At 35.6% G+C, this 25,624-nt stretch overlaps 1 protein-coding gene across 9 annotated transcripts in view; it reads right to left on the minus strand.

Annotated features, from left to right (window-relative positions):
- NUMB (NUMB endocytic adaptor protein) overlaps window positions 1-25,624 on the minus strand; it is a 157,450-nt gene that overhangs the window by 118,160 nt on the left and 13,666 nt on the right. For 6 of the 9 annotated variants that reach the window (XM_032482320.1, XM_032482317.1, XM_032482321.1 and 3 more), the window contains exon 2: window positions 11,894-11,942. The exons of 2 other annotated variants lie outside the window; for them this stretch is intronic. In XM_032482320.1, coding sequence (XP_032338211.1) covers window positions 11,894-11,924 — 31 coding nt within the window. In that variant the 5' untranslated portion in view covers window positions 11,925-11,942. Of the gene's footprint in view, window positions 1-11,663; window positions 11,688-11,893; window positions 11,943-25,624 lie in introns of those variants that run through there. One more of the 9 variants, XM_032482319.1, reaches the window with a different exon arrangement.

Genomic DNA, 25,624 nt, shown 5'->3' on the forward strand with positions numbered 1-25,624 from the left:
TTAACAAGTCACACCCTAATTTTACTTTTTAAAATTTAATTGTTTCAACGTTAGGCTTATCTGTAATTTCTTTCTTATTTACTTTACATTTTACATTTATATTACTTTTTCATTTATTTTATATTTCAATTACATTTCCAGGCTATCTTGAGTTTTCAGAATATATATAGAATAGGCTTATATAGTCCTAAAGAAAAAGTAAGTTAAAAACTAGAAGACATTAGAAACTTATTTTGTATGGACATCTACTTTCAGATAATTACATTTTTAAAAACCCACAGACTAAGAACAGCTAAATTTCATTTCCAATAGATGCTCTAACAAAACAATCACATGTAATTTGCAAAATATATTTTTAGCCTACAGTGTGTTTCACTTCATTTCTTCCTTGGTCTGATTCTAGAACAGACTATAATGCTTTTGATGTTTTACTTTCAGTTTTAACAGTTGTGTTAAAAGAGAACTAAATACCAAAATAATGGTAAGTGTCCTAAATGCTTTTCAAAAATGCCAGAAATCTCACTGAGTATGTTACTAGTGAAAACACATGATATGTATTTGATCATAATGAACCAATATAATTAAAGGAACATTTAGATTTTGTCCATGATTACTTTTCACATCTTTCTGCCTCCACAACAGCACAATAACTAAATCTCCTTACTAGACTGTAACCATTTTGAAGGAAATCAATATTCCAATGACACTAAGCAGCCATAATAAATTATGAGTATTAATAGTAATTCCCCAATATCTTCAGAGTGGAACAAACTAGGTACCATATTAAAGAAGATATATGAGTATATATTACTTCTAAAAGTGTACCAGAAAGGAAAAAAAATCTAAATTTCTAAAAACACAACTAGAAACACCAGCATTGTAAATTCCCAGAATTGAATAAAAAGACTGCTGGTTCAAAGATTTGGCCCCTCAAATTTTTTCCCTATGGATAAATGTTCAATACCCACTGGACATTTTATACCACCTCCAAGATTAAGAGTCTTCTGCTAATTCTATGAAGTTAAATGAATTCCCAGGTTGTTTATGCTCCAAGTAGCTGTCACTAGAAGAACAAGATCAGGGAAGGACAACTTAACATTTAAGCTTTATTCCAGCCTGTAAAACAAAGAAATCTGACATACTCTCCTCAGGGAATATGCCTATGGGAAAAACATTACACTATTTAAAAAACCAGTACTTATTTTTACATTTTTTTCCACTAGAATCACCACGCCAGTTAGAATAAGTATAAAGCCCAATTACAAAGTAAGTCCTCCTAGTCATTGCTTAACTCTTTCAAATTTTGTTTATCTGACTAGATATTTACTTTTATCATACCTGAAGATCCTCATCTCTTTTATCTCCTAGTGTCTTCTCAAAGGTTTTAGACCCTACCCACCATCCAATCTCAATTCTGGATGCCATCCAAAAAATAGGTGTTGACTACCTCCTTAATATACCCTCTTTATAGATGAATATTAACAGCTCTTAAAATTTCATTTCACCAAGACCAAGTTCCGAGTTGATGTGCTGCTCAGAACTCCATGTCCGTGCTGCATGGCACCAAACCACTCCTCTCAAAATGGCAGCAGGTTATTCTTCTTTTCTCTTAACTATGTATTAACGTATTATGTATTCTACTCAACGTGTGGTTCAGAGATTGGAAGCAGAGGCATCACCCATAAGTTTGTTAGAAATGCACCATCTCAAGCCCCACCTTGACCTACTGACTCAGAATCTGCAATTTAACAAGATCCTCAGGTGATTCATACACACAGAAGAATCTGAGAAGCACTGTCCTTTTTCACTCATTGAGGGTCCCTTTTTCCTGCTTTACAGTTCTTAATTTCCCATCTGGTATATAAAAGATCAAATCCTCTTTCTTTTGAGCATACTGAGACCCACCAAAATGAAGTCAGAAATCTTTAAATAAAACTACACAGTTTCTTCATAACCTTCTTTTCTTAAAAGGCTGTAAACTCCATGAAGCCAGGATCTTCATTATATCCTCAAAACAAAGACAGTGCCAGGCAAATATTTGTAGAGGGAATAAAATAGATACCAAATAATCCCTCAAGTCCTACAAGTCTTAAATCTTAAGCTCTTCTGTTTGCTATGTAGGTAAAATTCTATCTAAAGCAAGGGAAGCTAAAATATAAGATCATCTAAATTTACAAAATGAAAAATATACCACTTTAAAGGATCTGATCAAGGTCACAAGGTAGATTCATGATTAAGTTCATAAGGCTCAACAACATTTTAATAAAATCATTATATCATTTTAATGTTATCTTATTATTATATTCTAGGTCAAATAACTGTATTTCCTCTACATATACTTCCTCCACCATCATCCAGGGAGCTAGCAAACTCAACTGTCCAAGAAGAGTTGCACACTCAGAGTTTAAGGAAGGCTAAAATGTACACACTGCTGGGAAGAATCTGTACATAAAAATTAAAGATTACATGGTATGATTAATTTCTTTAAAACCAGAAGAAACAAGTGCTTTCAACCCTTATCAAGCTCACACTGAAACAGAGAAAAACAAAAGAAAAAAAAAAAAAAAAGAATAAAGGTATGGAAAAGACAAAAAAAATTAGAGACCAGACATAGCAACAAGACAGAGCAAAGAAGAGAAAAGAGATTAAGAGTAATCAATCGAAGGTCTCAAAGAATGACATTTAGGGACTAGAAAAGGCAAAGGCAGCTATAAAGGCAAAGAGCAGAATATCAACGGAAGCAGCATCTACTTAAACTCTAACCATGACACACAATGCAACTAATTTTTAGAGCGAGTGAACTATATAGAATACCTCATGAGGTCACTGTATCATTTTTCCTGTCAATTATAACCCACATATCTAAATTAACAAGGAAATAACATTCTGAACTCTAAAGATCAATAAACAGCAAATTAGGTTCAATAGGTACTTTGTTTTCTATGGCAAGTAAGTATTGGTTTGGAAAAGTTTCCATCAATCTTTATGAAGAATTTCATCAAAAATAAACAACAAGGACCTACTGTATAGCACAAGGAACTATATTCAATATCTGATAATAATATATAATGGAAAAGAATCTGAAAAAGAATGTGTATACACACACACACATATATATAAAACTGAATCACTCTGCTGTACACCTGAAACTAACACAACGTTGTAAAGCAACTATGCTTCAACTAAAAAAAAAAGATGTCCATCAAAAAAAGGTTAAAATAAAGTTTTGACTCCTCACCTGCCTTCTACACCTCATTTTCCCTAACTACTTACAATCTCAGATTTAGTCCAAACAGATGTCATCAGTTCACACAGATTTCTATTTCTAGAAATATTTTCTAGAAACCTCTCAATTATATGTGTGTGTGTATGTTAAATAATTAAGGTTAAACCAGAAGAAATAAGTGCATTCAGCCTTTATCAAGCTCACACTGAAATAGAGAAAAACGAAAGGAAAAATTAAGGTTAGATGAGGATAGAGCAAGACCACCACCACAAGGGACAAAAACAGAAACCATAAAAGACTAATAAAACTGACTATAAAAATGTAAAACATCTACACTGCAAAAGACATTATGAAGAAAAGTTAAGAGACAAACAACAAATTGGTAAAATAGCTACAATATAAAACAAAGATTTAATATCCTTAGTGTATAAGGAGCCCTCACAAATTAATGAGAAAAAGACAGGAGCAGAAATATATGAATACACAGCTGACAAAAGAAGAGATAAAATCATAAGCACAAGATAGTCAACTTCATTAGTTGTGACCAAAGAGATGCAAATTACTATCATTTCAGATTGACAAATAGTAAAAAGATCAATAATAACCAATGTTTTATAAGGATTGGGGAATCTGGCACTCCTACTTACTATTATTGAGACTGTATTTTAAAATAGTTTGTCAGTATAAAAACTTATAGGAAAATAATCACATTTCAAAATATGCCTATCCTCTGATCCAATAATCCCACTTCTAAAAAAATTTATCCTAAGTGAATGGACATGTGCAAATATGTATGTACAGAAGAGCCATTACATATGCCTAGCACATAGCAGGTGTTCAATAAATATTTGGTGAATAAATGAATCATAACATTGTTCATAATAGCAAAAACTGTTAACAATAGAAATGCCTACAAATAAACCATGACATATCCATCACTAAAACCCTATATAGCCATTAAAAGTGATACTGCAGACCTATAATTATTGATTAAAAATACATCTAAAATAAATTACAGATGTAAAAATAACCCCAGTAAAATGTACATCCATTCCTAAGAAAAACTAAACATAGAACTACTATATGATCCAGTAATTCCATCACTGGGTATATACCCAAAAAGAATTGAAAGCAGGGCTCAAAAAGATACTTGTACACCAATGTTCATAGTAGAATTAGTCACAACAGTCAAAAGATGGAAGCAATCCACATGTCTGGTGACAAATTAACAAAATATACATACAATGGAATATTATTCCAAATATACATATACTGGAATGCTGTTCAATCTTAAAAAGCAATGTTCTGACACATGCTACAACATGGATGAATCTTGAAGAAATCATACTAAGTAAATAAAGCCAGACACAAAAGGACAAATATTGCATAATCCCATGTAAATGAGATATTCAGAGTAGTCAAATTCACAGAAACAGAAAGTAGAATGCAGGTTGCCATGGGCTGAGGGAAGAGGAGAATGGGGAGTAACTGTTTATTGGGTACAGAGTTTCAGTTTGGAAAGATTAAGTTCTGAAGATGGCTGGTGGTGATGGTTGCACAACAAAGTGAACATACTGAATGCCACTGAACTGTACACTTAAAAATGGTTAAAACACTAAATTTTATGTTAATCTATTCTGCTACAAAAAAAAATAGTGCAAACCATAAAACAACTTCTAGACTGGAATGAATACTGTGTTTATTATTTTTGAGTCCTATGTTCATAAAAAATAAGATTTAAAAATATATTAAAAACAGTACATTGGTTATTTCTGTTCCTAGTATTACTATTCAGGACCACCTACACAAGTCATCAAGAATAATACCAAGTAGGGAGGAGTTCAAGATGGCAGAATAGAAGGATGTGAAGCTCATCTCCTCCCACAAATACATCAAAAATATATCTACACATGGGAACCTCAGAGGCTAGGAGGAGAGTGCAACAGTCAGTTAGCGGCAGGCAAAACAGAGAGACCAACACAGGGAGTCCGTGCCACCTCGCTGCACTCCCCAGCCCAAGATGTGCATCTACTGGTGTGTGTGGGGGCTGTGTGCTGAAACTCAGGCTTCAGAGGACAGACCTGGGGAAGAGGACTGGAGTTGGCTGTGGGGAGACAGCCTGAAGGGGCTGGAGAATGGTAAAGGTCACAACTGGGAGTATGTGCAATGGAGACTGGGTCCACCATTAAAAGATCCACTGTTAACACATGCAAAGTGGAGGGGGGAGGGGACCTCACCACAGCAGCTTCTTCCTTCCATGCCAGTGGGCATGGCTTCACTCTAGAAGCACTATTGTTAACATGCATGCACAAAGGTAGGAGCAGGACTCCGCCACAGCAACCTCCTTCTCCACATGCTCACAACTGAGGAGCCTCTACAAGCTCTGGGAGCACACAAGCAGGCTGCCCCCAAGAGGAGGCCAGACTGCAAGCTGAGTCCATTCCCAGGGGCCGTGAGATTTCAGAAGTGGGGCTGAAATCTGAACTGTGTCCCAGGTACCGTTAGTGGATTTACGTTCTTGGAAGCTCAGCGCAAGCGGGACATCCAAGCAGATTATTGGTGCGCAGCTGGGGCAGGTCCAGCATTAGCAGCTGCAGGCTTTGTGGGTATGAGTGGTGGTGGAGCTGGGGTCTGGGCTGACTCCGTAGCTCCCACGGCAGGTCCAGGTGCATGGTTACATGTGACTACATCGAGTCCTGGTGCCTGACTTCAGCAGATCTACCCTGGTGTCTTTGTGAGAACAGTGCATAAGGGACACCTAGACAGACTGCCTGCATTCCCATGGCTGAGGAGGAGCCAAGGACAGCACCAACAACAGTGTACTTTGTGAGCCCACGCAGTGGATGACAGGTGATACCACAGAGTGCACTTTCCAGGGGACAACTCCTGCAGAATACTCAGTGGCTCCTCACCCAGCAGAAGTGCTCCAGTTCTGCCTACCTCACACAACTCAGAAACAGATCTGGGGACTTCTACTCCAACATTAGGGAGCAGACCTAGCCGCCAACACAGCTATGACAACCACAGAGCAAAGAGTAGGCCCCACTCAACATCCAGTGCAGGATCTGGTCACCACAACACCAAATCACACCCTCTATCGAAGGGATAACAACAAGTACACATCGAGGAAAGACGTGGCAGGCATCCACACTAAAAACAGCCCTTGCAATAAAAATATGTAGCTCTCACACAGGCTACACAGGGATATTCCAACGTAAAAACAGCCCTTCAAGACCACAGTAGATAACTGTTACTCCTAAATTCATAGAGTCAGAGAAATATAAGTAAAATGAAAAAGCAGAGGAACTACTCTCAATTAAAAGAACAAGAGAAATCCCCTGAAAGAACAATGAAACAGACTTCTCCAATCTATCAGATTCCAAATTCAAAAAGGAGATAACAAAAATACTGAAGGAATTAAGAAAGGCTATTGATAGAAATGCAGATCACTGTAACAAGGAATAGAAACTATACAGAGGAACCAATTAAAATTAGAAAACCCATTTGCCAAGATGAAAACTAAGCTGAAGGCAATAAATAGCAAACTAAATAAAGCAGAAGAATAAGTAAGCGATCTGGAAGATAGAATAATGGAAATCCCCAATCAGAACAGCAGACAGAAAGACAAATGAAAAAAAAAATGAAAGCAATATTAGAAACCTATGGGATAATATAAAGCATGCCAATCTATGCATAATAGGGATCTCAGAAGAAGAAAGAGAAAAGTGGATGGAAAATGTATAAGAAATTATCGCTGAAATCTTCCTAAAGTTAAAAAAGGAAACAGATATCCAGGTACAGGATGCACAGAGGGTCCCAAACAAGATAAACCCAAGTAAGAGAAAAACAAAGAGTTAGTTACAAGGTAACCCCCATAAGGCTATCACCTGATTTCTCTACAGAAACGTTGCAGGCCAAAAGGGAATGCCAAGATATATTCAAAGTCCTGAAAGGGGAAAAACCTGCAACCTATGATACTGTACCCAGCAAGATTCTCATTTAAACTGCAAGCAGAGAGAAAGAATTTCCCAATCAAAACCTAAAAGAATACAGCAATAATAAACCCATCCTAAAAAAAATATTGAAAGATCTTTTCTAAACAGAAAAGCAAGAATCTACAGAGAAGAGAAAGTCACAATGGAAATATGGTAACTACAATGAACAGCCAAAGAATAAACAAGAAGATGTAAAAGAGGACATCAAAATCATAAAATAATGGGAAAGGGGAGCAAGAAAATGTAGTTCTCTCTCTCTCTCTTTTTTTTTTTTTTTTTTGAATGTGTTTGAGTCTTTAGACTACCAGTCTAAAGCAAGTAGATACAGTAATGGGTTAACATACTTGAAAAACAGGGTAACAACGAATCAAAAACATACAATAGATTCACAAAAACCAAAAAGAAGAGAACTCAAGCATAATACAAAAGAAAATCATCAAACCCCAAAAAGAAAAAGAATAAAGAAAAATACAAAATCAACTGGAAAATAAGGTTTAAAATGGCAATAAACACATATGTATCGATAATTACCTTACATGTCAATGGATCTAAATTCCCCAATCATATGACAAAGAGTGGCAGACTGGATAATAAAACAAGAGTCTACAATAAATATGCTGCCTACAAGACACCCACTTTAGGGGGAAGAACACACATAGACTGAAGGTGAGAGGACAAAATAAGGTATTTCATACAAATGGAAGTGGTAAGAAAGCAGCAGTAGCAATATTCATATCAGATAAAATACACTTTAAAACAAAGACCATAAAGAAAGATAAAGAAGGGCACTATATAATGATAAAAGGATCAAGAAGAGGATATTACACTCATTAACATATATGCAACCAACATGGGGTCAACCTAAATACATAAAACAAATACTAACAGACATAAAGGGAGAAACTGATGGGAATACAATAATAGTAGGAGACTTTAACACCCCACTAACATCAATGGATAGATCTTCCGGACAGAAAGTCAACAAGGCAACAGAGATGCTAAATGATACAACAGAACAGGTAGGTTTAATTGATATTCTCAGGACATTACCCGCCCTCCCCCACAAAAAAAAACAGAATATACATACTTTTCAAGTGCACATGGAACATCCTCTAGAATAGACCACATACTTGGACATAGAACAAGCCTCAACAAATTGAAGAGGATAGAAATTATTTCAAGCATCTTTTCTGACAACAATGGCATGAAACTAGAAAACAACCACAGAAAGAGAAATGAGAAAAGAAAAAAATGACTGCATGGAGACTAAACAACATGCCACTAAAAAGCCAATAGGTCAACAATGAAATCAAAGAGGAAATTAAAAAATACCTTGAGACAAATGATAATTACACAACCACACAAAATCTATGGGATGCAGCAAAAGCAGTCCTAATAGGGAAGTTCATAGCAATACAGGCCCTTCTCAAAAGACAACAACAAAAATCTCAAACAAACAACCTAACCTACCACCTAAAAGAATTAGAAAAAGATGAACATACAGAACCTACACTCAGCAGAAGGAAAGAAATAATAAATATCACAGAAGAAATAAATTAGAGATTTTTAAAAATTTTTAAAAAAAAAACGATAAAACCAAGAGCTGTTTTTTTGATAGAATAAACAAATTGACAAATATCTGGCCAGGCTCGCCAAGAAGAAAAGCAAGAGGACCCAAACAAACAAAACAAAACAAAAAAATGAAAGAGGAAAAATAAAAAGCCATACCAGAGATATTCAAAAAACCATTAGAGAGTGCTATGAACAATTACATGCCAACCAAATGGACAACCTAGAAGAAATGGACAAGTTTCTAGAAACATACAGTCCCAAAACTAAATCAAGAAGAAATAGATAATTTGAGCAGACCAATTACTACACATGAAATAGAATCTGTAATTTGAAAAAAACAAAACAAAACAAAACAAAAACTCCCTGAAAATAAAAGTCCAGGACTGGATGGCTTCACTGGGGATTCCTACCAAACATACAAAGAATTTATACCAATCCTTCTCAAACTCTTCCAAAAGACTGAAGAGGAGTGAACACTCCCAAACTCATTCTATGATACTGCCATCACCCTGATAGACACTACCAGAAAAGAAAATTACAGGCCAATATCGTTAATGAATAAAGATAGAAAAATTCTTAACAAAATATTAGCAAACTGAATCCAACAACTACAATCAAGTTGGATTCATCCCATAGTAACAAGGATGGTTCAATATATGCAAATCAACCAATATGATAGATCACAGAAACAAAAGAAAGGACAAAAGCCACATGATCATCTCAATACGTGCAGGAAAAGCATTTGATAAAATTCAACATCCATCCATGATAAAAAAAACTCTTACCGAAGTGGGTATAGAGGGAACATATCTCAACATAAGGTATTGGTGAAAAAAAATCACAGACAACATAATACTCAATGGTGAAAAGTTGAAAGCCTGCCTGCTAAAATCTGGAACAAGACAAGGATGCCCACTCTCACTACCTCTATTCAACATACTATTAGAGGTCCTACCCACAGCAATCAGACAAGAAAAAGAAATAAAAGGGATCCAAATTGGAAGGGAGGTAAAATTGTTACTATATGCAGATGACATGATACTATATACAGAAAACCCTCAAGACTCCACACAAGAGCTGATTAATGGACTCAGCAAGGTAGCGGGATACAAGATTAACATACAGAAATCAGTGGCATTTACAATGACAATGACAAGACCGTAAACCTCCTAGAAGAGAACATAGGCAAAACATTGTCTCACATAAATCGTAGCAATGTTTTCCTAGAGCAGTCTAGAAATAAAAGCAAACATAAACAAATGGGACCTAATCAAACTTACAAGCTTCTGCACAGCAAAGGAAGCCATAAACAAAACGAAGACATTCTATGGACTGTAAGAAAATATTTGCATACAATGCAACTGACAAGGGCTTAATTTCCAGAATATACAAACAGCTCATTACAATTCAATAACAAAAAGACAAACAACCTAATCAGAAAATGAGCCGAACACTTAAATAGACATATCTTCAAAGATGACATATATATGGCCAACAGGCACATGAAAAGATGCTCAGTATCACTAATTATCAGAGAAATGTGAATCAAAACCACAGTGAGGTAACACCTCACACCAGTCAGAATGGCAATCATTAAAGAGACCACACACGATAAATGCTGGAGAGAGTGTGGAGAAAAAGGAAACCTTCTACACTTTTGGTGGGAATACAAATTGGTTTAGCCACTATAGAGGACAGTATGGAGGTTCCTTAAAAAACTAAAAATAGACTTATCCTACGGTCCAGCAATCCCACTCCTGGGCATATACCCAGCGGAAAATATGATTCAAAAAGACACATGCAGTTCACTGCACCACTATTTACAATAGCCAAGACATGGAAGCAACTTAAATGTCCATCAACTGTTGAATGGATAAGGAAGTTGTGGTACACACGCACATACACACGCACACACGCGCATACAATGGAATACCACTCAGCAATAAAAAAAGAATGAAGTACTGCCATTTGCAGCAACATGGATGGACATAAAGATTATCATACTAAGTGAAGTAAATCAAAGATAGAAAAATATGATATTTATATGTGAAATCTAAAAAATGATACAAATGAACATATTTACAAAACAGAAACAGACTCCCAGACATAGAAAACAAACTTACGGTTACCAAAGGGGAAAGGGGAGAAAGGGATAAATCAGAAGTTTGGGATTAGCAGATACAAACTATTATGTATAAAACAGATAAACAACAAGGTCCTACTGTATAGTACAGGGAAATACATTCAGCATCTTGTATTAACCTATCATGAAAAAGAATATTTATATATGTATAACTGAATCACTATGCTGTACACCAGAAACTAACACAAGATTGTAAATCAACTATACTTCACTAAAAAATAAAATAAACATTTTAAAAATATTGCCAAGTAGAAATATCTCCCTCTGAGGTTGAAAGCATAGCTCTGTTACAATTGTAATAATTCTAAATAATTAAACACTAAATCAAAGTTAAAACATGTAGCTTCTCTGCCTAACTTTATAATTACTTAAGAGTAAAGTCAAATAAATTTTCATGTAAACTCTTTTTTCCTCTTCAGCCAAAAATTCATGCTATCTACATTGCAAGAAGAATGAAGAATTCAAGTAAGAGGAAGTATCTGAAATATCTGAACATGCACATTAGGAAGTCAAAAGAAAACTGAAAACTATTGCAACCTGAGCCTTAAAGAATACAGAGTTTACAGTTAAGTAAAAGGGGGAGCCAAGTCTGATGCAAATATCAAGTACATATTCCATCACAGTAAATATCAAGAATAAAATACCCCAACCAATCCCATCCTGCTCCTTGCATCCTCAGAGATTGGCGCAACTCTGGCATAACTCAAAATATTTAGTTAAAGCATACCGAGGAAATTCATTTCATCAGGTACTTAAGGGCTGAATCCAAATTTAGTCCTGGCTGAAACTGTATTGAGCTCAAGAACCAGATGTTTCCAGGTGTGGGAGCATTGATCCTGCTCAGCCAGTTGCACTCTCACCTCTGAATTAGATGAGATGCTGCCCTCTGACACATTCTACAAGCAAAGGAAAGGTGGGTCAACACAATTGCTCTCCAAAGGAAACCAAGTCAACTACCTTGAACTGTGAAAACCAAGTGTGAAATCATTTAGGGCACAATCAGCACCTAAAGAGAAGAGAGAGAAATAGAAAGGAAAAGATGAATACATCACTTGTAGTAAGGGTGCATACTGATTCTCATTTTTCTGTCAACTCTATGTGTAGGGGTAAGGGGGAGTCACCATCAAAAATGTTTTAAATTCACTGTTGCATAGAAACACTTATATACGTGCACCTGAAGACATAAGCAAGAATATATTTGTAATACCAACAATATGGGGGAAAACATGTCCATCCTCAGGAGAAAAGATAAATTATATGATACAGTCATACAATTAATACATATATTTGAAGAAATGAACCACTTTTACACAAATTTACATAGATGAATCTTTAAAAATACAATGTTGATTAGCCAAAGCAAACAAGAATATACATACAGTATGGTTCCATTTTTATAGTTAAAAAATAAGCAAAACTAAACATATTTTTGAAATACATACAAAATGTAGTAAACTTAAAAAAAAAAAGGAAGGGAACAATAAGTAAACAAAACCAAACAAAATTCCGAATAGTTTCATCCCTTGTGGAAAGACAGGTGGATGGAAATCAAGGATAAATATACCAACAACACTGGTGATGTTTTATTTCTTAAGCTTGGGTGGTGGGCTCACAGGTATTGGTTTTTTATATGCTTCATTACTTACATATACAGTACCATATTCTTGTCTATATATCAAATAGTTCATAACAGGAAGGAAAAACAGAAAAGGAAGGGAAAAGGAAAAAAAGGAAAGGAAAGGGACGAAGACAAGGACAGACATCAATAATGTAGGTCAACACAGACCTCCTATCTCCCTGGAAAGGTCACACAGACTTCCATTAAATACAGGCTGCATCTTGAATCCCACTAAAACAGAAGTTTTTTTGAGACCACAAATCTAAAGAGAAATGCAAACTGGTAACTTACCTATCCTTGGTTTTTAAAATTTAAGATAATGCCTAATAATAAGAGGGAAAAAAGTAATTTTAATAAAATATTTTAATATGTAAATGCTCAGGTATAATCTTCCTAGAATTCACATTAATAAGGAAACAGACACTTGCGCCCACACATAGAAATGCCATGAATGTGACAGCTACAAATGAAAACTGACACAAATGAGTTGTGTTGGGAAATCAAATACCATAAGGGGCAATGCCACTGGTAATATGGTTTTCTCAAATAGTTAACAACTCTTGTTATAGTTCTGAACAAAACAAAGTACAACTTGCCCTTGGTTTACTCAGTAGTTACATTCCTGGAAAATGCAGTGTCTATTAAAACCATGCAAAAAAAAAAAAAAAAAAAAACCCAACCACTTTGTGTTTAAATGTAAAACAGAATTAGGATCAGGTAAGTACAAACAGGTTTTTCACCTATAAGAAGGTCTGGAGAAGTGTTCAAAAGTCATGCAGAACTGTCTCAGACTTGTGGGATGTATGGCATTCCTGCCTCTCACTCACCGAGTTCCAACGCTACATTCACCCTACTCTTATCATTGTGGAGACCAAAAGTGCACCCTCAAAGAACTAAGCATATCACAGGGGAGGTACTGACCAACCCCACTAAGAACCAGTAACGTCAAGAAGGCTAAGTCCCAGTGCGGCTCCAGATAGCCCTTATTTTTCATGACACTATGAAGCTGAATGTAATGATAAAGCCTAACTAATTTCCAACTTTGGCAAAAGAGGAATCCTTATACAGTGGAGAAATTTATTGTTAGGGAAAATACAAAGGCAGACAAAAAATCTAAGGATATTCACCCTAAGTGAAACTGACACATCAAACCAAAGGTGGGAAGTCTTTTCATCCATATGATGACAATCTGTGAGGACAGCACTGCTATTTTGCCAAAATACAACAAATACCCCAACTGAAAAACACTGTCACATGCAAGGAGTATGTTATAGTTTCAAAACATTTTCATTTAATTTTAATATTTATAGCAATTGTATGAGACAGATATTATTCCTTTCAAATTACTTACAAGGAAAAAAAAAATCTCAAAAAGGTCAAAGTCACAGAGCTGGTAAACTGACAGAGGCAGGACGTCAAGTCCTCTAATTTCAAATCCTGTGTTCTTTCCATCAAACTATATACTGCTTCACAAAGGTCCAATGTGGCAATACAGGTCAAAGGAAATTCACCAGCCAGTATAATAGAAGTGTCAATGGCAAAAGCTCAATATAAAGCCTCAATCTATTCTGATGTACGACAATTGTATTTATAATACGTACATCAGTTATTTTTCAATATGAGAATTTTTTAAACATTAAAACAGTCTTGTGTCATACTGAAAAAGAGAAAAAGGAGAGGAGGGTATTGATCAGTGGTAGAGCGCATACTTAACATGCATGAGGTTCTGGGTTCAATCCCCAGTACCTCCATTAAAACAAACAAACAAACAAACAAACCTAATTACCTACCCCCCCAAAAAAAACAAAATTTTAATATATATTAACAAAAACAAAAATACGGAAAAGGAAAAAAGCAAAATTTTAGCAGTTACCGTGACATATAATGTCTAATTATTTCCTAACACAAGAAAGATTCTGGATCAGAATTATAATGAATCTTCTACTTAATCAAATATTTCAGAATCACACCACAGTTTCTGACAAACAGACTTGTTAAGTCTTTTAAAAAACCTTTCAGTTTGGGGAGAAATGCATAACCACCAAGAACTTGATAAGATCTTAGCTTAACCAAAGTACTGCAAATGTAGTCACTAGACAAGATTAGTCCTCCTCGAAACACATATCTAAAGGTCACCTGAGAATGACTACATGATGGGCTGGCATACTGAATTAGTTCTCATTCGTGACTGGTAGATTAACTTTAAAACTCTAAGTGTTATCGTGCCATGTTCTTACTTGATACTACACTTTCATGGTTTCAAACACCTAGATGCACACAAGAGTTTACAACATAAGACAAAAATAAAAGCAAAGGCTTATTCAGGGCTTGATGTAAGAGGAAAAAGGAAATAATGTGTCTTATTATTCTAGCTAAGGAAATAAGGAAGTAAGATCATTTATCAGCAAGCACAATCTGAGACACATTGCTAAAGGACAGAATAATATACTTGGGCCTCCCTTAAAAATAGTAGTAGATGATAATCTGTAAGACTCATCCCTCCATTAATTCAAACCCAAGATCCAAGAAAAAAGAATAATCTGACATTTCTATTTCAAAAGAAAAAAATTTTAATTTATGCTTCTGAATTCATGGGTAAAGTTTAACTGACTAGAGTAAAGGCTTTAGGGGTTACAATATGCAAGTGTATTAGTTCTCATCTAAACACACAAACTGGAAATCTGTCTTACAATATTTTATCCCTCTTTTTTATTCCTCTTTCCTAAAGAGGATCTCTACCTCAATCATAATTATGGTTGTGGAAGCCAGTACCTCCATCTCAAAACTACCCTTTTTCATCCCTCAGGCACACTTTAACATTCCATTTTCCTAAAATTTACTCCATTACAACTTCCATAATCTCTATGATATCTACACATACTGCACTGACTTTTTTGATTAGTAGCTAATGGAAAGTACCTGCAATAGAGCTTAAAAGAATATCAGTTACCCGAACACCACAAATACAAAGAATAAAGCACTTCAGCACTTTATTACATTGAAAAAAATTTTTGCAGTTCATCCTGAAAAACCTCCAAATCAAGGCTGCTAGGGCATAGATTAAAATTCATTTTAAATGTCTCAGCCAAAAGCCTCAAAACATGCCATAATCTCCAGACACATTTGCAGAAATTTCAAATAATGATTGACAAGTGTTTTGGGAGATATATATATATATATATACAGCTAGCTGTCTAAACACAGAAACCAACAAGGAATTCTAGGACTCACTTGAAAATACAATAGCTTCCATATAAGGAGAACTGACTTTATGCTAGATATTGTTATAATGTCATCAACACAAAGAAACACTAAGAAGTAGGGGCTATAATTCCAATTTTTACTGTAAGAAACCATGGTTGTGAAAGATCAGAAAGGCTTCTAGTCAAGATGGTACAGTAAATTCACACAAATAACAATATATAAATGTATCAAATATATATACAAACAATGCATAGCTGGCTCAAAAAATAATATAAATATCTCTCTGGCAGTGAAAATAAGGAACATAAATGCAAAAAGTACGTGGTGCTGAAGCCAGGGGCCCACTGAGCTCCTGGTCCAGAAACAGGCAGTGGCAGTGGGGAGTTTGGCTTCCCTGGAAAAAAGGGACTAAAAGTGCTCCATATGAGACAGAGAACTTAGAAGACTTATCAGAGCTCGATCACAGCTAGGGCTGGGTAGGGCTCCCTTATAAGGAAAACAACTTGTCAATTCTGCCTGGGGCTATGGCTTACAGGAAATAACTCCCAGGAAGGCTGCAGGATACAGACAGCTTCAAAACCAAGAAAGAAACCAGGGCACCTGCTGTATCTGTGACTGGGTCTGCAATATCCACAATATCACCATATCTCTGAGGGGCAGGAACTCTAAGTGGGGTTCTAGAACTGGGGTCCAGCGGCAAGTGTGAAACTCCTATACAAGGAGGAAGGTGAACATAAGAGGGACAGTGAAAGTTGAGTCCTATGAATAGAAGGCCACTAACGCAACAAGTTTATACTCTATAGCACAGGGAACTATATTCAATACCTTATAGTAACTTACGGTGAAAAAGAATATGAAAATGAATATATGTATGTTCCTATATAACTGAAGTATTGTGCTGTACACCAGAAATTGACACAACATTGTAAACAGACTATACTTCAATAAAAATTTTTTAAAAAGAAGACAACTAAAGCTGCTATTATATTCTGAATGACATTCTATTATCTATTTCCTGAATGTATAACTATTTAGTCTGTTTCTGGTGCTTTCTCCTATCCTCTCAGTGTTTATAAAAGAAATCCTCATTACTTATGGTAACCAGAAAGAACCTAAACTCTTAAACCTTTCTACCTTCCCAACAAACCAATAATCATAATAATCTGAAAAGATTTTTTTTAATGCAGTGAAGTTACAAAAGCTTATTTCTAACTGGTAGCCTCTGACAACTCCAAAACCTAGCATCCAGTTTTCCACGGTTAAAGCAAAGTGTCTTTATAACTTGTTGACTACGTCTAAGCAAACTCTAAGTGATGTAGTATCTCTCAAATTTAGCCTTCCTATTATCAACCAGACACAGGACTTTCCTACCACTAGGAAGGGAGTGGTTTCCAGCTTTAGGAAGACACAATTGAAAGGTTCTGAAAAGGAATTAAAAATAGTCTGTAGAAAGAATAACTTAAAATAAAAAGTGTGTTTTAGAAAAACAAACAACAAATTAGGAATCTATCACTTAAATTCTAGAACTAGCTCTGCCACTAATTAGCTGTGTGTAACTTTAGCTAACCTAACCCAGGCTTCAGGTTCTTTTTCTTTTTTTTAACATTTTTTATTGATTTATAATAATTTTACAATGTTGTGTCAAATTCCAGTGTAGAGCACAATTTTTCAGTTATACATGAACATACATACATTCATTGTCACATTTTTTTCTCTGTGAGCTACCATAAGATCTTGTATATATTTCCCTGTGCTATACAGTATAATCTTGTCAGGCTTCAGGTTCATCTGTAAAACAAGGACACTGTGTAAGTCTCTTGGGCTTTACTAACTCTAACATTGTAACATTCTTTTAAATATATGATAAGAATGTTTGCTAAATGTAGACAAATTCAGCATTTACTCTTTTTCTGGAGCTTCAAAGAATTTCACAAATGCCAATGATGCTTATCCACCACTTTCTCCTCCCAAAAAGTTACATAAGCAAAATCTAAAAACAAACAAAATAACATTTTCTTGAAATAGTTTCCCAAAATACTTTTTTATGGTAACATATATACTAGAACTTTAAGTATAATATATATACTAAAATTCACTTAAAAATTTTGTCGGGGAGGGGCGGGGGATTATGTTTGTTCGCCTGTTTATTTAATGGAGGTATTGGGGATTGACCCAGGACGTCATTCATGCTAGTAAGCACACACACTACCACTAGCTATACCTTCCCCCTCTAAAATTCTCTTTTAAGTGTACATTTCTGAGTTTGAAAAACACAGACAGTCATGTAACTACCACCCCAATCAAGATATGGAACAGATATAGACAATATAGAACACCACAAAAAATTCCTTCCTGCCTTTTGCAGTTAGATGTCCCCCCACACTGCACCCTGGCAACCACTAGTCAGTTTTCTGTCCCTTTAGTTTTGCTTATTGGAAAATATCACTAAAATGGAATCATACAGTATGTGGCCTTTTGAAGTCTGGCTTCTTTCACTTAGCATAATGCATTTGATATCCACCCATGTTGTTGCATGCAATGCCAGATAGTATTCCATTTTATGAATGTACCAAAGTTTATCATTTCACCAGGTGAGGTACATTTGGGTTTGTTTCCAGCTTTAGCATTAGCATATAGGTTTCTGCGTGACTGTTAAGTTTTCATTTCACTGGAGTCAATACCAAGTGAAACTATTGGATCATTACTGTAGCCAGTAAGTCTATGCTTAACTATACATAAGAATCTGCCAAATTGCTTTCCAAAAAGACTATACCAACAATAAAAAAGTTTTCTAATGGTTTCAAAAAGTGAGTTTAGATCTTATGTCACAAATTTCATAGAAAGACCCTAAGTAGATCCAGATATTTATCAGAGAAAATTATTTTCCTGTGCCCTACTTATAGAAAGCAGAAGTTAACACAGAAAGTTGACTTGATAAATATTGATAATGGATAAATACTGATAATGATAAATATCCATTCCTATCAAGTAGACAAAACAAATTTTAATAGACTTTAAAATGTCATGTTTGAAATCACACTCATAAGCTCTATAAGTCATTAACTCTGTGTGTGTGTGTGTGTGTGTGTGTGTGTGTGTGTGCGCGCACCACACACCTGCATCTGTTTTGCTAGAATGCAGGTTTAAACTGTCGATTTAGAATGGAAGATTCCAAGTAGTTAAATCTGCACAAATTCTAGTCATTTGGTACATAAATGAAAAAGACTTGATCTTTCCAAACTCACTTGTTCAACTGGCCCTCAGAAATAATTCTTAGTTCTTAATGAGACCACCTATTCATGAAACCCTTCACTTTCTCCCTTCTCCCTATCAATCTCCTAGTTTCACTCTCTTTTTCATCCAGTTTATATTTCACAGTCCATCCGTATAATCACTTCTTGAACTCAATTCGGTGTTTCCCATGTCTCTCTCTAATACGCTCCTGGCAGAAATCCAGCTAACCTTCTCCATGACTGCAACAGACCAGTGGAATACTGAAGAAAATCACATATCTAGGCAGAATGGTTATTGTCATAAATTCACAATTAACAACCTCAACCATAGCAATATTATTGTCAAACCCAAGTTCATGTGCCTGACACACAGTGAGGCCAAACAACCTAAAATGTTGGAATTTTGAGCAGAGAAAAGTTTACTGCAAGGCCCAAACAAGGAGAATGGGATGGCTCACACTCAAAAGGTCCACCCAAACTCTCCAATGGTTTTCAGGAAAGAATTTTTATAGGCAAAATTGGGGGGAATGCTGCAGGGTGTGTGACCCTCCTCTGACTGGCTGGTGATGAGGTAACAGAGGGTGTTCCAGGAATCTCTACTATCAGCCTTGCAGTTCCAACCAGTCTGGGGTCTATGTGCTCAGGTTCATCCTGAAGTTACCACCCTCCACTTGGGTGGGGGCCTTAGTTCCTACAGAACTGAGATATGTATCAAATTGCTATGCACATCTCCCTAGGAAGAACCAGGACCCTGCCCCATTGCTGTACTATGGTTTTTTCTGCATTCTTTCACTCCGCCAATTAGCAACTGTTAGAATTTGTCCTTTGGAGCTCAGGGAAGGTCTAGCAGGCTGAAAGCCTTTTTCCTACAAATAAGAAACAGGGACACGGAAAGGCCTCTGTGCCCGGCAGGGTCCCACAGGGTCCTGCTCAGTTTCAATATTGCTCTAAAAGCTCCCTGTAGTTGCTGCTTTATACTTTTTCCTCATTCTTAAACATCTCACCTGTCCTCTCCATTTCCTCCCACCTCTTTAAAGCACTTTCATGAAGAAACAGGAAGCCATCAGATGAAAGCTTCCCATTCTTTCTACAATCAAATCTATAACAACCCCCCAAGCTAAACCAGTCATCTCCTTTTCTCCTACTTTAAAATGAGTAAGCATCTCTGATTACTATTAAAGGGCCACCAAAGTATGCTCTTTCTTTTTCACATAAAGATTTCCTTCCTTCCATAACTCTCTCCTATATCATCAATCTTTCCTCCGCTAGCCAAGATCATTCCTATTATCATATAAAAATGTACCATTATCTCCCATATTTATATGTTTTTAAAAGTATCCCATCATTCCCTACACAGCTATGCTCTACCTCCTCCCCTATTTCTCAGTTACCCTTTATAGCCACACTTCTCAAATAAGTATTAGCTCTCAAAGTCTCTAATTCCTAATCTTCCACTCACTATTCAACCTGCTCCAAACTGGTCCCCCTTCACAAATTCAGTGAAACTGCCCCTTAAACAGACAGCACACTTAAAGGGATAAATGAGGAGAGGGTAAATGGAGAGACTATTTACAAAGGTATGGGCAGGATTAAGAAGACTTCTCCCCACCTCCCATCCTCTCTCTCTCCACACATATATATACACACACATACACACACCAGGGATTAGCAATCAGGAAGCTATTAACTCCTCTAAACTCATAGAAGGTACAAGGGTACAAACTCTCACCTCTCTGAAGTCTTAGTTTATCAGAACCAGAAAAGACACCCACAAGCTTGGATAGAGAAATACAGCCTTTGCTCAAACGTCAGCCAGGTAGGTAGGAGGAAAGGGAATAAATACCCTAATTTCTTTTTCCTTCTGCAGTCCGATCTCCTGCCAATTGTACCTTTACTGGCTAAATGCAACCTAAAGTCAGAAGGCAAAGAAGACGAGGTGATGTAATCAAGAGAGGGCAGCCTTCTGAGGCACAAAGCAAGGAAAAGGGCAAAAATAAATCTGAAGGGACATTCCAAGAATAACCAACACAAGATCACCAATAATTTCCATTTTGGTAAATCAAATGGGCACTGATCCTCTCTTCTCTCTTGGTTTCCATGATATGACAAATCCTGGTTTCCCCCGTCCTTCTTCACCAGACAGCTATATCTGGAATTCTTCTAAGCTCAGGTCCACAATTGATCTCACTCTTTCCTCATGGCTGTCAATCCCATGTATAGAATGACAATTTTCAGCAGTGCCTCTCCTTAAACTCCAGCCTCCCATATCCCAACATTATCATTTAGATGTCTCTTGAAAATTTACAGATCTGAAACAATGATTCTCATTTTCTTTAAAAAAAAAAAAAAAAAAAAGTTTCCCAGTCCTCCTCTATCTCAATAAATACTAAGCCAGAAATCTGAAATAATCATTGATTCCTTTAATTCCTTTTTCTTCTTCACATCTAATCCATGAGAAATCTTGAAAATTCTGTTATCTTAAATCTATCCACTTCTATCTCTACTTCCACCACCCTTCTAAGTTGCTCTTCCTGCTTTCCTTCTTGCTCTCTTCCCCTACAATCTAATTATCAGACAGTAGCCATAATGATCTTCTTAAAATCATATTTATATTGTCCTCTGTATAAAATCCTTCAATGGTAACCCATTACATTTAGAACAAAATCCAAATCCCCTACAGCAACCTACAAGGCACTCCATGACCTGGCCTCTTTATATCTAATATCACCTTAAAAAACGTTCTTCCTCAACTCACTAAGTGCTGGCTTACTTCAGTTCCTCAAAAATTCAAGCCCTTTCCTACTTTAGTCTTCCCACATGCACAAAATGCTCTCCTCCAGTTCTCCACATGGTGGCTGCTTCTAACACTTCATACCAATTTAAATGTCAACCTTAAGTGTGGTCTTAGAGTTGACATTTAAACCAACAAGATCAAAACTGGTTCCCCCATTACTCTCTCATAATAACATACTATTCATTATTTTCATCATATATTTTCAAATGGCAATTTTTCTATGTATTTATTTATCTTCTTATTGTGCATCTCTTTCCACTATGCCATAAGCTCCATAAAGGCAGAGATTATTAAATTAATTCCATTCAGACATCACTGAGGACACATGACATGCAAGAAACTGTGACAGGCAGCTATGGGAGTTTCAAAGAATAAGTCAAAGTGACAAGGATCCTGTTCCCAGTATGTACATAATCTACTTAGGGGGAAAGATGTATACTTAATGATAATGCAGAGCAGATAATATGTCATAAAATATTGGTACAAAGTGCTATGGAATCAAAAGAGAAAGAGACAAAATGTAGAGAAAGTGATGAATAAGAAAGCCCTTATATAAGAAGGTGGTTCTATTATGGCTTGGAAGGGTAACAAAAAAAAGCATTCAAAGCAGATCAAACAAACTTAACGAGAAGACAAAAAGCAAGAAAGTAAAGGGTTTATAAGGAGAGGAAGTTAAAAGACCAATGCAGCTAGAGCATGAGGAACTACAGAGTTCTACTGCAATGTTTGATAATGGTAGTTAGGAAATAGGAAAACAAAATTTTCAGTGAGTGTGATATAGAACTAAACTTCATCCACTATATACATAAAAATATGAAATATTTTCAAGTAAATGAAAATGTCCTTTCTAGGTCTGAATTCCAAATTATGGATCTTATGTAGACAACTACTTTTAAAGTAAAAGGTGCTCATTAAAAATGTTTCATCAATTTCATGTGGAATTTATCATGACTTTCAAGGTGGTTTTAAACTATCTGTCTAAATAACAATTTTTCAAAAATCCTACTTACTCTTTCCAAAACTGTAATCCAAAGGGAGTATGAAATGAGGTGGGGAAGAAGGGAGCATTCAAGATACTTAGTATTACACCCAGCCCAAGGTTCAAAGTAATTTAATTAAACATTTCCAAAAGGAAAAGCCAAGTATTTTAGCGGTATTCTCAAAAGTCAAGAGTCATATTTTTACTGGCATTAATTTGTTCACACTTTGTTATCCATAAGCTTTATAGAGCCTAGCTGGCTGTTGTTCATTATACTCATTCAGTAAGAAGGTATTGATTACTGAGCAGTATGACAGTATTACACACAAAAATCACAGGATTTTTAAAGTTAACAGAGAGAAAAAAAATCAAGATAATTTTAAAGAATAACAAAGTGGAAGAATGAGGCTTCACCATACCAGATATCTGAATTTATTATAAAGTGACAGTAAGTAAAGGCAGTGTAGTACTGGCTCAGGGAAAGGCAAACAGAGCATAAGAACAGGCGTACGTGCATGCAGAATATGACATGTTAACTCAAGATCTTCACTGTAGATCAGTGAGGGATGGATGCTACTCAGTAAATGATGTTGGTACTACTTCTTTTCTATATGAAAAAAATTGAATTATATTCATTGTATTAGTCAGTATAAGTTTTAGAATAATTTAAATATTTCAGCATCAAAAAAAACTTAAAAGATCATCTAATCCAATGCCTTCACTTTGTTAAAAAAGAAACAAAGACCCAGAGAAACTAAAACATTTAGCCAAATTATAGTGTGACAGCACAGAAAATAAACCCGTATCTAATGATTAATTCATTCAAGAATTTACATTCTCTCATTTAATATACACAAAACACTTCTCATCCACCCCAACTTCTTTATTTTACCCATAATATCAACAATGACACCAAATTAGAAGTGGAGGAAGCCACAAAAGATGTGGTGAAGGAAAAAGCCAATACTTCTTTTATTTTCTTCTATCTCCAAACCTTCTTTCAAGGAAATTGGACAAAAATACAGCCCTCTCCTCAAAGATTAATCTTGTCTAAGCCCAAACTAGTGACAAAGAGTTTCACGGTTTCAATATGCAGCGGATTCAGAAAGAAAGAAAAGAATTCTAAGAACTGCGATTCCTGTGTCAACACATCGTAAGTATATACGAATATCAAGTATTTAGTGCTGTTATTAGGTCCAACATTTTTCAGGCACAAGTTCCATCAACCTCCTATCTCACTCTGTTTGTTTCCAGATGATGTTAAACATTTACATTTAGAGATTTTTACAAAGACCAGTTAAACAAACACTGCTGAAGACTGTCTGAAAATAGGTGCTCCAATTCCAAGACTCAATTAAGGTATAAAGAGAAATGACATTTTCTCTAGGAAAGCACTCAATCTCAGGTTACTAGGGTTGTCCTCCATCTGTTAATTCAGATAAAACTTTCCTTCCGTAAATCACCACTCTGGGATACATGACAGGAGTGTTGATAGTGAAGAGAGAAAGGCAGGTAGAGAACCTATTTGCAAACTTAGAAATCCCAATTTAAACTCTGGCCACCAACTACCATACAATGACGTTCTCTATAAAGAACATCAAAAAAATCTTTTAAGAATGCAAAACTGATTGTATTTGATTTAATTACCTTAGCACTGAGGGGTAAGAATATGAGTTCACCACTTGCTCTATGATTTGGGGCAAATTGCTTAACCTCTGTACTTCAGATTACTCAAATGGAAAATAAGGATAAAAGTAGTACCTACTCTCATAGGGGTTATCGTGATGATTAAATTAGTGCATGTGAAGCACTTAAGAGCAATGCCTGGAATACGAGCATTAGGTGCTGCTAGTATTATTATTATTATTATTATTATTATTATCACCTGATACCCTTCCTAGACTATCAGTTCTCAAGTATGACTCAAATACAGAATAGTTTTCAAGCCAGATTATGCAATTTTAATGTTCCTGGATCAATGATTCAATACGCCAAAATCAAAAAGCAGCTCTACAAAACAGTCTGAAGTATTTCTTTTGAATCATTTACTTATCAGTCAAAGTTCTCACAAATATTAATCAACAGCAAATATTTACTTAACTCCAAGAAACCTGCACGCCTTATCACTATGATATGGAACTTCTGAAAAATCTTCTACTTGAAATGTTTTTTATTTTACTTTTAATTACAAATTACTCTGTGGTCTTATAATCAGATTAATAAGTCTGAACCCTGAACTGAACCCTTTATTAAAGCATTTACTATCAACTGGCAAATTTGCCTTTGTAAAAGATTTTAACAAAAGAAAATAAGTGCTCAACACCTTTACTGGCAAATTAAATGGCAGTTAAAACCATTCTAACATACCACTTTATACCCACTAGAATGGCTAGAAGACAGAGAGACTAACAACCCAAGTGGTGGCAAAGACATGGAGCAACTGGATGTCATACACTGCTAGCAGAGAACCATTTAGCAATTACTTATAAAGTTAAACATACATCTACCCCTATGACCCAACAATTCCACTGTAAGGTATTCAACCAAGAGAAATGAAACATATGTTAGCAAAAAGACTTGTACAAGAATGTTTACAGCAGTCTTATCCATAACAGGCAAAACCCTGAAATAATGCAAATGTCTATCAACAGGAGAATGGAAAAACAAAGTGCAGTATATTCATAAAATGGAATACTATGTCACCTAGGAAGTTACCTGTTGTTTACAAAAATGATTTGAATTTATTGTTCAATGAGGATGTCTTATTTTTATTTTCTTAAAATTCTGCCTCATTTTAAAACGCATTTTAAACCCCTAGTTGAAGATAATTTTTATTCTGAAATTTAACCTTATTTTTTGT

This window comes from Camelus ferus, chromosome 6, assembly GCF_009834535.1.
Source record: "Camelus ferus isolate YT-003-E chromosome 6, BCGSAC_Cfer_1.0, whole genome shotgun sequence".
In the NCBI taxonomy this organism is placed as follows: Eukaryota; Metazoa; Chordata; class Mammalia; order Artiodactyla; family Camelidae; genus Camelus; species Camelus ferus.